The 12,500-nt window shown below is 45.3% G+C and overlaps 1 protein-coding gene across 1 annotated transcript in view; it reads right to left on the bottom strand.

Moving 5' to 3' along the window:
• LOC308159172 (kinetochore protein NDC80 homolog) overlaps positions 1-12,500 on the bottom strand; it is a gene marked incomplete at its 3' end in the record, with an annotated part of 25,099 nt that overhangs the window by 4,224 nt on the left and 8,375 nt on the right. Inside the window, exons 6-11 of the mRNA XM_080532921.1 lie at positions 11,977-12,069; positions 11,712-11,805; positions 11,506-11,606; positions 3,710-3,854; positions 1,770-1,975; positions 1,142-1,279 (exon numbers count right to left, since the gene is read on the bottom strand). Coding sequence (XP_080389047.1) covers positions 1,142-1,279; positions 1,770-1,975; positions 3,710-3,854; positions 11,506-11,606; positions 11,712-11,805; positions 11,977-12,069 — 777 coding nt within the window. The remainder of the gene's footprint in view (positions 1-1,141; positions 1,280-1,769; positions 1,976-3,709; positions 3,855-11,505; positions 11,607-11,711; positions 11,806-11,976; positions 12,070-12,500) is intronic.

Raw genomic sequence — 12,500 nt, forward strand, 5'->3', positions numbered from 1 at the left:
AACGACCAAGGACAAGGCCAAGTAGCAGCGGGTGATACGTTCAGCAGAGAGGGTGATCGGCTGTCCCTTGCCCTCCCTCAACTCCTTGCATGACACCAGGGCTCTGAGGAGGGCAAGAAAGATCATGGCCGACCCCTTCCACCCCGGCCACGGCGTCCTCACCCTGCTTCCCTCTGGAAGAAGGTTGCGGCTGCCTAAGGCACTGAAGGCCCGTCACAGGCTCAGTTTCTTCCCCTCAGCCGCCAGGCTGCTAAATGACTCTGGCTTCCCCCTCCCCCCCGCCTCCAAGTCTGCCCAGGACTGAACATGCACTAGACCTTGAATAACTCTGCACTGCACTTTATTTACAGCACTATCCATGCACTGTCTGTCCTGTGTTGTCCTGTTTTTGCCTGTTTTTGCATTTGTATTGTACTTGTTTTGTTCATATATATGTGAAAAAAGCATAAATGCACCTTCTGTAATGCCAAAGCAAATTCCTATATGTGTCAAGCATAATGGCAATAAACGTTATCTGAATCTGAATCTGAATCTGAAGGACTGTGTGTTCATCTAGTTATGTGTAGGTATGTGTTTTTACCGTGTCCATGTTCTCTCAGCAGGTTGTGATGATATAAAAACGCATACGTTCCTAGCGATGTTCCGCTGTTAGCAGCGTTTGTTGTTGTTGTTTGATCAGAGTCACTTTTCTCCTGTCGCATTCTGAATGCACCAACATTCAAATACTCATGTCGTCTTGATTTGTTTTCCGATTTCAATGTATGACGCATCATTTGAAAGCTTACAATCTGTAGTTTCAGAATATGTAAATAACCGAAAAATTACTTAAGCAAATGGTTTATGATTTCACCAGCTGGCATCATGACATTGTCAGACTCCTTACACACAGGTAGCTACTAGCCAACTGTCATGCACGCGACCACTAACTACTACTGTTGTCATCACGTGAGTGACACTGAGATCGCGAGCCCCAGATCGCTGCCTATTTTTTTTCCTGTGCGATCTGCGATCCAGCATTCAGGTCCAATATCGCAGCGATATGCGATATCAATATCGGATCGGGACATCCCTACCAACTTTCATTGTCGATAGACACGTGGCCAGCCGGGGATCGAACCGCCGAGGGAGCGGGTAGACGCACCTGAACCTGTGTCTTGTACAGGCCGTACTCGGAGGTGGACCTGATCTCATAGTCCTGACCGCAGGCGTTCTCTGCCGACTGGGGGATGAGCTTCAGCTTGCGGGCCAGCTTGTGGTACTCTGTTAGACTCAGCGCAGCCTAGGGGAGAGAGGGAGGGAGGAAGAGAGAGGGAGAGGGAGTGAGAGAGAGAAAGAGGGGAGGGAGGGAGTGAGAGAGAGGGGAGAGAGAGAAAGAGGGGGAGTGAGAGAGAAGGAGGGGAGAGAGAGAGAGTTGGGGGGAGAGGAGGGACAGAGAGAGATGGACAGAGAGGAGGGAGGGAGGGAGGGGGAGAGAGAAAGGGAGGGGAGCGAGAGAGAGAAAGAGGGGAGAGATAGAGAGTGGGAAGGAGAGGAGGGGGGGAGAGAGACGGACAGAGAGGGGAGAGGGAGGGAGAGAGAGAGAGGGGAGACAGACAGAGAGAGAGGGAGGGAGAGAGAGAGGGGTTGCATGTAACAGTTTTTTTTATCTGTGATATGGTGAGATGCCAGGTGAACAGTCAGGCTAGTCGTACATTCTGTATACATCTGTTATAGATAGAACATCCGGTTCCCCTTCCTTCTCCTTGACCTTAGCCAGAGCGACCTCCTACCGTCTCCTTGATCTTGGCCAAGGCGATCTCCTCGTTCCACATGTTCTGCTCGGCCTCCTCCAGCCTCCTGCTCAGGCTGGTGATGGTCTGCTGCAGCTCCCTCTTCTCCCGGTTGATCCTGTCGATGTCGGCCGGCGTGAACTTCTGGTTCAGCAGGACGTGCTGCAGTCGGGACTGCTCCTGCTTCAGGGTCTCCGCCTGCAGGCCTGAGGACCAGACAAGTTTAACTGAAGTGGGAACTCTCTCCAGACAAGTTTAACTGAAGTGGGAACTCTCTTCAGACAAGTTTAACTGAAGTGGGAACTCTCTCCAGACAAGTTTAACTGAAGTGGGAACTCTCTCCAGACAACTTTAACTGAAGTGGGAACTCTCTCCAGACAAGTTTAACTGAAGTGGGAACTCTCTCCAGACAAGTTTAACTGAAGTGGGAACTCTCTCCAGACAAGTTTAACTGAAGTGGGAACTCTCTCCAGACAAGTTTAACTGAAGTGGGAACTCTCTTCAGACAAGTTAGTTAAGTGGGAACTCTCTCCAGACAAGTTTAACTGAAGTGGGAACTCTCTCCAGACAAGTTTAACTGAAGTGGGAACTCTCTCCAGACAAGTTTAACTGAAGTGGGAACTCTCTTCAGACAAGTTTAACTGAAGTGGGAACTCTCTTCAGACAAGTTTAACTGAAGTGGGAACTCTCTACAGACAAGTTTAACTGAAGTGGGAACTCTCTCCAGACAAGTTTAACTGAAGTGGGAACTCTCTTCAGACAAGTTTAACTGAAGTGGGAACTCTCTCCAGACAAGTTTAACTGAAGTGGGAACTCTCTCCAGACAAGTTTAACTGAAGTGGGAACTCTCTCCAGACAACTTTAACTGAAGTGGGAACTCTCTCCAGACAAGTTTAACTGAAGTGGGAACTCTCTCCAGACAAGTTTAACTGAAGTGGGAACTCTCTCCAGACAAGTTTAACTGAAGTGGGAACTCTCTCCAGACAAGTTTAACTGAAGTGGGAACTCTCTTCAGACAAGTTTAACTGAAGTGGGAACTCTCTCCAGACAAGTTTAACTGAAGTGGGAACTCTCTCCAGACAAGTTTAACTGAAGTGGGAACTCTCTCCAGACAAGTTTAACTGAAGTGGGAACTCTCTTCAGACAAGTTTAACTGAAGTGGGAACTCTCTTCAGACAAGTTTAACTGAAGTGGGAACTCTCTACAGACAAGTTTAACTGAAGTGGGAACTCTCTCCAGACAAGTTTAACTGAAGTGGGAACTCTCTTCAGACAAGTTTAACTGAAGTGGGAACTCTCTTCAGACAAGTTTAACTGAAGTGGGAACTCTCTCCAGACAAGTTTAACTGAAGTGGGAACTCTCTCCAGACAAGTTTAACTGAAGTGGGAACTCTCTCCAGACAAGTTTAACTGAAGTGGGAACTCTCTCCAGACAACTTTAACTGAAGTGGGAACTCTCTCCAGACAACTTTAACTGAAGTGGGAACTCTCTCCAGACAAGTTTAACTGAAGTGGGAACTCTCTCCAGACAAGTTTAACTGAAGTGGGAACTCTCTCCAGACAACTTTAACTGAAGTGGGAACTCTCTCCAGACAACTTTAACTGAAGTGGGAACTCTCTCCAGACAACTTTAACTGAAGTGGGAACTCTCTCCAGACAACTTTAACTGAAGTGGGAACTCTCTTCCTGGTGGTTAACAATGTTTTCAGGGTTCCCACACCTTCTGAAACATCAAATTCAAGGACATTTCCAGCACCTTTCAAGGATTTTCAAGACTCAATTCCCTCAAATTCAAGTACCCAACACGGCATAGTTTGAGACAGAACTTAGTTGACGAGCTAAGTAAAACATTTTTGAATAGATATATTACCAATACTATCATTTTGACTCCAGTCTTGGGACTGCCTATATATTCCACCAATAAGAAATGCTTTGTCTTACCAGAAGCCTCCAGCTCCTCAGCCAATCCCGCAGCTTTCCCCTCCAGGCCGGCTTTGAAGGACTCCAGGTTGCCGTGGTAACTCTGGAGCTTCTGCAGGTCCGTCTGCAGCTTCAGCTTTTCTGTCCTCTTGGTCATCAGCCTGTCCTGCTCAAGGCAAGGCAAGGCAAGGCAAGGCAAGGCAAGTTTATTTGTATAGCACATTTCATACAACAGGGGCAATTCAAAGTGCTTTACATGCATTATTTAAAAATACAGCTAGAGGAGCATAAGAAAATAACAATTACAATGAATAAAAGCAAATATAAGAAGTAAATAGATAAAACATTTAAAAAGACAATAGTTAATGGGAAAAAGACATTGATAGAAGTGTTTGTGTTTAATCATATCCCTCCACATCCTTCTACATCCCTCTACATCCCTCTACATCCCTCCACATCCCTCTACATCCCTCTACATCCCTCTACATCCCTCCACATCCCTCTACATCCCTCTACAACCCTCTACATCCCTCTACATCCCTCCACATCCCTCCACATCCCTCTACAACCCTCTACATCCCTCCACATCCCTCCACATTGCTCTACATCCCTCTACATCCCTCTACATCCCTCTACACCCCTCTACATCCCTCCACATTCCTCTACAATCCTCTACATCCCTCTACATCCCTCTACATCCCTCTACATCCCTCCACATCCCTTCACATCCCTCTACATCCCTCCACATCCCTCCACATCCCTCTACATCCCTCTACATCCCTCCACATCCCTCTACATCCCTCTACATCCCTCTACATCCCTCTACACCACTCCATATCCCTCCATATCCCTCCACATCCCTCCACAAGAGGAGCATAAGAAAATAAAAATTACAATGAATAAAAGCAAATATAAGAAGTAAATAGATAAAACATTTAAAAAGACAATAGTTAATGGAAAAAAAACATTGATAGAAGTGTTTGTGTTTAATCATAACTGGTGCAAAACATGAAGGTTTTTAGCTTAGATTTAAATATTTTAAGGGTTTGGGCCTGTTTGATTTCTTCAGGGAGTTTGTTCCAGGAGCATGCAGCAGCGTGACTGAAAGCTGCTGCACCGTGTTTTGTTTTTACTCTTGGAATTATTAGCTGATTTGTCTCAGCTGACCTTAGGGACCTTGCGGGAATATAGGGTGGGAGGAGATCTGATATGTATTTTGGTCCAAGACCATTTTGTGATTTGTATGTAATTAGGAGGATTTTGAATTCAATTCTCTGAGAGACTGGTAGCCAGTGCAGGGATCTCAGGATTGGTGTAATGTGTTCAAATTTCTTTGTTTTTGTTAGGACCCTAGCAGCGGCGTTTTGGATGAGCTGCAATTTACGAACAGCTCCTTTAGATAGGCCTGTTAGTAGACCATTACAATAATCAAGTCTACTCGAAACAAATGCATGGATGAGTTTTTCAAGGTCTTGCTTGGACATGAAACCTCTCATTCTTGTTATGTTTTTCAGGTGATAGTAGGCTGATTTAGTTATTGAGTTTATGTGGCTGTTGAAGTTTAGATCGGAGTCTAGAATTACACCAAGATTTCTGACCTGTTTTTTACTGTGAAGAGAGAGAGAATCAAGTTTTGCACTGACTTTCGATCTTTTGTCAGGTGCACCGAATACAATTATCTCTGTTTTGTCCTTGTTTAGTTGGAGGAAGTTTTGTGTCATCCAGGCGTTTATTTGCTCAATGCAATTACAGAGATTGTCAATGGGACTATAGTCGTTCGGTGAGAGGGCTATGTAGATTTGAGTGTCATCCGCATAGTTGTGGTAGGCAATTTTGTTCTTTTTTATGATGTGTCCCAATGGAAGCATGTAGAGATTGAATAGAAGGGGGCCAAGGATTGACCCTTGGGGAACCCCACATGTCATTTTAATTTGGTCAGATACAAAGTTGCCAATGGAGACATAGTAGCTTCTGTCCTGTAGGTAGGATCTAAACCAGTTTAGGGCAGTGCCCGAAAGTCCTACCCAGGTTTTTAGTCTATCTATTAGAATGTCATGGTCTACAGTGTCAAAGGCAGCACTAAGATCTAGTAGTACCAAAACTGAGATTTTTCCGGAGTCTGTGTTTACGCGAATGTCATTAAGGACCTTAATAAGGGCCGTTTCAGTGCTATGTAGGGGGCGAAAGCCTGATTGAAAGTCATCAAAGAGATCATTTAGGGTCAAATAATTGCTAAGTTGTTCGTGGGCAACCATTTCAATAATTTTTCCTGTACAGGGAAGGTTTGATATGGGTCTGTAGTTGTTTAGTACAAATGGGTCTAGGCCGTTCTTTTTTAGTAGAGGCTTAATAACTGCAGTTTTCAGGGCTTCAGGGAAGATTCCTGATGAAAGGGAGGTGTTAATTATTTGTATTAGTTCGCCTGCCATGCAGCTAAATATGTTTTTAAAAAAGCTTGTTGGCAGGACATCAAGGGCACAGGTGGATGGTTTAAGACGTGACATGATTTTATCTAGGGTCTTGTAATCAATGGTGTTAAATTGTGACATGGTTGTTATGTCCGCCCTATTTGGGGTTGTTAATGGGGACATGTTTTTCATGCCTGACACAGAAGACCTAATGCCTTGTCTAATGGTTTCTATTTTATTGTTAAAAAAGGATGCAAGCTCATTGCATTTACTAGTTGAGTGAAATTCCTGAGCAATGGGTGTTGGGGGATTTGTTAGTCTGTCAACAGTTCTGAAAAGGATGCGGGCATTATTTATGTTATTGTTTATGATCTTAGAGAAAAATGATTGCCTGGCACTTCTTATTTCTAAGTTATAGTTCTGAAGATTCTCTTTATAGATATCATAGTGGACTTGAAGGTTTGTTTTTCTCCATCTGCGCTCTGCTTTACGACATTCTCTTTTTTGGGTCTTTACGGATGGGGCAGTTCTCCAGGGAGCTTTTTGCTTACCAGAGATGCATTTGGATCTAATGGGTGCAATATCATCAATGGTTTTTGTGATTTTTAAGTTGAAATCGTGTAGAAGGTCATTTACTGAGGTTGGAATAGAAGTTTGGGGTGGGGGGGCTAGGGAAAAGGCCTGTGTGAACAGTGCACTGGTCTTTTCATTGATATATCGTTTGGAAATAGTTTTAGACATAGTTTGAATAACAGGAAAGATAGATACGTCAAAGAATATGCAACAGTGGTCAGACAGGGCAATGTCAGTTACAACAACATTTGAAATATCTAGGCCTTTGGTGATGATAAGGTCCAGAGTGTGACCTCGATTATGAGTAGGGAGGTTCACATGTTGTTGAAGTTCAAAAACATCTAACAGAACAGAGAGTTCTTTGGCTTTGTTGTCCTCTGAGTTATCTACATGAATATTGAAATCACCAGCAATGATCAGACCATTAAATTCAGTAGTAATGATGGAGAGAAGCTCTGTAAGTTCATTAAAGAAGCTAGTAGAGTATTGGGGTGGTCTGTATAAAATTATAAAAATAATTCGAGTGGAACATTTAAAAACAACTGAAAGATATTCAAATGATAAAAATTCCCCGAAGGATTTCTGTTTGCAGTTAAAACTGTCTCGGAAGAAAGAGGCGATTCCACCACCTTTTTTGTGGGATCTAACGACATCTAAGGTTCTAAAATTGGGGGGTGCTGACTCAATAAGAATTGGTGTCTTGTTATCTTTATCTAACCAGGTCTCAGTGATAAATAAGAAATCTAGTTCATAGGAGCTAATCAAGTCGTTGATTAAGAGAGACTTATTAGCTAAGGATCTGGCATTGAAAAGTGCTAGCTTGAGTGGTTTTGTGTTTGGTCTCTGTGTGGGCTGTGTGTGGCAGGGTACAGAAATTAAATTTGAGGGGTGTATAAAGCATTCAGACTTGCAATTAACTGTTCTGTTACTGATATGAACAGGGATAGCAAGAGTTGAGAGTCCCAGCTTTATATCAGGAATGTCAATGGTATCAACTCTATGGAAGCAGGGACTGTTAGAGCATCAACTGATTCTGGGTGTCATCCGGGGGATGGGGATGGGTGTTGTAGATAGCATCCTGTGGCGGGGTAGGGCGATGGGTATTGTTGATGAGGCTGGCATTGTTGATGAGGCTGGCGTCACAGGGAGTGTGGGGCCAGGTGTTGTAGAATGGAGAGTTGCCTGAGATGGAGCAGCTTTCGGGGTGAGCTCTACTCCTGTCTTCACCATTTTCTCTAACCTAGCTGAGAAAGGCAGGAACGGCGTGAGTTGGAGGAAGGAGAGCTCAGTGGACTCAGTGGATGAGTGTCTCTGGGAGTTGGGGGTAGAGTGGTTTGGGGGGTCGGGGGCAGAGTGGTTTGGGGGGTCGGGGGCAGGGAGGGAGGGTGGGGGGAGAGAAAAGGGGCTGGACCGTCGCCTTAGTGGGGGTTCAGCCAGCTGTGATGAGTTTGGAGGGCCCTTTACTGTAGGCTGTGATGAGTCGCAGGACTGTGGGGAGAGTTTATCCACTGTGAGCAGTTCAGCTGCCTGTGCTGAGTCTGAAGAATCCTGCACTGTAGGCCTTTCAGTTGGTTCAAGAGCGAGGGAAGGGGGAGCAGAGTTTATGAGGTTGAAGAGTATGTTGTTCATCAAATGGTATTCTCCCGATCTGTTTAAGTGGAGGCCATCTCTTTTGAATAGGTCTCTCTGCCTCCAGAATATGTTCCAGTGGTCAATGAATTTCAGCCTTTTAAGTTGGCACGCAGCAGAGAGCCACGTATTAAGGCTTAGGAGCCGGCTGAATTCCAGGTTACCTCTGTCAACAGTGGGTAGCGGTCCACAGATGAATGTCTCAATCTTAAGCTTGTCAAGTCTATTGAAAAGTTCCATGAAATCACGTCTCAAGTCTACTGAGCCCATTTTACGTGAATCGGTTTGTCCCACATGTAATACAAGACGCTTTGTGTCTGGGTTTTTAGACAGTGTTTCTTCCAAATCTTTTGTTATTTCTGAGACCGTTAGGTTAGGAAGACAGTGGATATGTAATTTTTTACCTCTTACGTTTCTGATCGCCGAGTCTCCAATCAACAAAGTATCTTTTGGAGGTGAAGTCTGTTTCATCCGCTGCATGTCACACAGAGAAGTAGAAGAAGGAGGGGGTGACCTTGAGCTTGTGTCTGCGGGCCGGGGAGTCACCGGGGGGGGCCGGGGAGTCACGTGATTCCCAGGCCTGGGAAATCTTGGCGTGACTCTGATGTTCTTATCTCGGGCCTTGGGAGTCATGCCAGCTCGCTGCTCCGCGGGCCGGTGTCTCAGACTCCTATCTCGGCTCTGTTTAGTCATGCAAGCCCATGGCTCGGGCCTACCTGTTGCTAATGATGCTAGCGGTGCTAACGAGGACTTCAGTTGGCTGCTTTTCAGTAGTTTCGGGGGATAATTCATCTGTCCAGTGAATTTTGCAGCTGTCACCTGCCTCGTTAGCTTTGGGAAGTGTGAATTTTGATTTAAATCCTCTTCAATGGCTTGCGTGGGTGGAGAACCAGTAGCGTAGCGATTCTCGAGTGCGGAGAGTCGCCCCTGGAGAGTATATTCCAATAAGTCTACTCTCTTTGAAAGATCCACACAACTTTGACAGATAGCAGGCATGGTAGGAATAACAGCTATATAAAAAATAAAAAAAATGTTAAAACTATAAAAAAGAAGCAAGAAAAAAGGAGGAAAGCAGTGGTATAAGAGGAGCGAGGGAGAAACACGTCTAATCTACTCAGAAGCAGGAAGCAGCGCTGCTCAGAGAGGAATGGAGGTCTGTAACCAGCTCAGAGAGGAATGGAGGTCTACTAATAGACTAACTGCAGTCGCTACCCATCTTCCGTCTGAGACTGAAGACCCATCTCTTCAGGCTACACCTTAACGGCTCCTCCTGAGACATTTCTACCCCCCAGCGTCTCCTGAGACACCTGCTTTTCCCCTATACCATGCCTCCTAAAACTCCTATTGCCCCCTTTGTACTGTCTCTCCAATGCCCCCCTTGTACTGTCTCTCCAATGCCGACGGTTGATCGCCAGGCGCATACGCTTTGATAATATCTTCACTCCACGATCATCTAGTCTGGTCTGGCGCCTGTGCCGTCTGTTGTTCTTCCTGCACACAGGTAAACATATCCAGGATCTAGCAGCGTCGGCGTGCTCGCGTAAACAAACCCTGCGAATGTTTTACTTGCTCCGGGCAAGTAAAACAGTGTTACTGTCGAACCCTGAAAAGGCTTAGCTTGAAGAAGATGCGAACAGCATGTTGGTGACAACATTGATTACTGTACAAGCTTTACTGTACTGGGACAAACTTATGGAGCTATTTTAGTGCCATCAGAAATTGAATTGTATTTGACAGATTGAATTGAATATGAGCACAAATTGAATTGTATATTGTAGATATTAGGAGCCTAAATCCGATGGCCAGTTAGGCAAACTATTATATAGTGTCGTTGACGATCAATGATCGGCAATGATGATATCATTGTTTGCCTGACTGGCCATCGGATTTGAGATCCTAATATCTAAAAAGCGATACAGTTTTCTTAAAGTAGCAAAGACCACAAATTTCCATTGACTGCCAGTCAAACTTCTACACTTCTAGCACCCAACAGGGGACGTGATCGTTCTGATGACAGGGAGATGACGTATGACTGCTCTGGAGACAGACTGAAAGGACACACATTGCCTATTTCATTACTTTTCTCCATATAACTACGTCGATCATTGATCGGAAACCACACTATACAATAGTTTGCCTAACTGGCCATCGGATTTGGGCATCTAATATCTTAAAAGCAATACTGTTTTCTTATTTTAATAGGATTAAAGTAGCAAAGACCAGAAATTGACCGCCAGTCAAACTACACGCGCAATTGCTCTTAGAATCGGTGCTCTATTATTCTACCTAGCCCAGAGTCCCCGGATGAGTGCCTCTAAAACTGAATTGTATTTTGAGAAAAACCGAATTGTATTTAGAGAAACTGAATTTGAAAACTGAATTAAAATAATGAAAACTGAATTGAATAGAATTCAATCTGTCAAATACAATTCAGTTTTGGCTCAGATTCAATTCAATCTGTCAAATACAATTCAATTTCTGATGGCACTAAAATAGCTCCATACAACCTTCCCATCCTAGCAGGCATCCAGCCCGCAGGCCTCCGCCGCATGGGAGCCACAGCACGTTTCGCCTGCCGGGCCGTGGAGCTTAATAACCATCTGCTCCATGATAGGCTCACTATAACAGCGGATCCTGCCGCACAGGATCTCAGGCAGCAATGCAGAGATCTTAACATCAGTGCGGCAGGATGGGCGGATTATACGTGGCGCGCGGAGTGGGAGGCAAACACCTCCAAACTCCGCAACCACATCCCAGTCGCCGGCCCTGAGCCCCTCGGGATGGACTTGCCAAGGCTATCCTGGGTGAGGCTCAATCGTCTCTGGACCGGCGTCGGGCGTTTCCGCTCATCAATGCACAGATGGGGCTTGGCCCCAAATACGTCGTGCGAGTGTGGCGCAGAGGACCAAACCGCAGACCATGTTATCCTGGATTGCCCGGTGTACCACCCACCCAACGGGATGCATGGTCTGTCGGTATTAGATGACGAGACGATGACGTGGCTTCTGGAGGGGTGTCCAGAAATATAGCCCGGGTGAGCCCCTCAACCAGGTCTCGGGTGGTAAAAGGGTAGCCCCTCGGCCCCGAGCCTGGTGGAGTGGGGAGGAAAACAACTACCCATACTCCGAAGGAAGAAGAACTGTACAAGCATCTTGCTTGCTAATATAAATGTGATTATTAACTGGTCTTATTATTGATTAGACTAACCGCCTGGCTCTCTTTCTCCAGCCTGTCGACCTCGTCTCCCAGAATCCTGTGCTTCTCCTCCATGGAGTGCAGGAGTGCCTCGTCCACGTTGTACAGCTTCTCTGTGGAAGACAAACAAACAAATAAATTATAAACAACAATAATACCCCCCCCCCTAATTAAAATTGAAGAAGAAGAAGAAGAAACAAAGTCGTTCCAGGGCGTACTCAGTTTAAGCAGGTACTGTTCGTCCTCGTCTTCGAACGTGTCGGCCCCCTGCATGAACTTGGCGTAGGTCTCAGTTGTATACTCCATGAAGAGCTGTGACACACATACCTGTTATGTCATCCCTTCTTTTTCTCTCTCTCTCTCTCTCTCTCTCTCTCTCTCTCTCTCTCTCTCTCTCTCTCTCTCTCTCTCTCTCTCTCTCCCAATAAAGCAGAATAATTAAGCAAATCAAATCTCATTTGTCACACACACATACGAGTATACCTTGTGGTACTCCACGCCCTCCTCAACGGGCATGTTGCCATCAGAGAAGGAGTCCTGGAACAGCAGGTCCTGTTCCCTCATGCAGCAGTATATCTGTCAACAACAACAACACAAAGTCACCTTGGTTATTCATTATTTGCATGTTATAACATTTACATTTTTGGCATTTAGCAGACGCCTTATTCCAAAGCGACTTACAATCAATACATTTTAATACTAAGCAAGTGAATCATCAATCCACCAGTCGTAGCAGGAAGAGTAATCTAGCTCAGGCCTGGGGCCATTGATAGAAGGAAAAACCTTCTATCACCTTCTTCTAAACCTAGTTTTTTATATATATTTAGACACTGGAGAAACAATACAAGGGGGCAATATAAGTTTTGAGGGACACAGTAGAGGGGAAAAGCGGGTGTCAGGAGAAGCAGTGCTGGGGGGCAGGGTTCGACAGTAACGCCGTTTTACTTGCCCGGAGCAAGTAAAACATTTGCTGGGTTTGTTTGCGTGAGCCCGACGACGCTGCTGGA

The sequence above is a fragment of the Nansenia antarctica genome (genome assembly GCF_963989245.1).
Source record: "Nansenia antarctica genome assembly, chromosome: 5".
Classification (NCBI taxonomy): Eukaryota; Metazoa; Chordata; class Actinopteri; order Argentiniformes; family Microstomatidae; genus Nansenia; species Nansenia antarctica.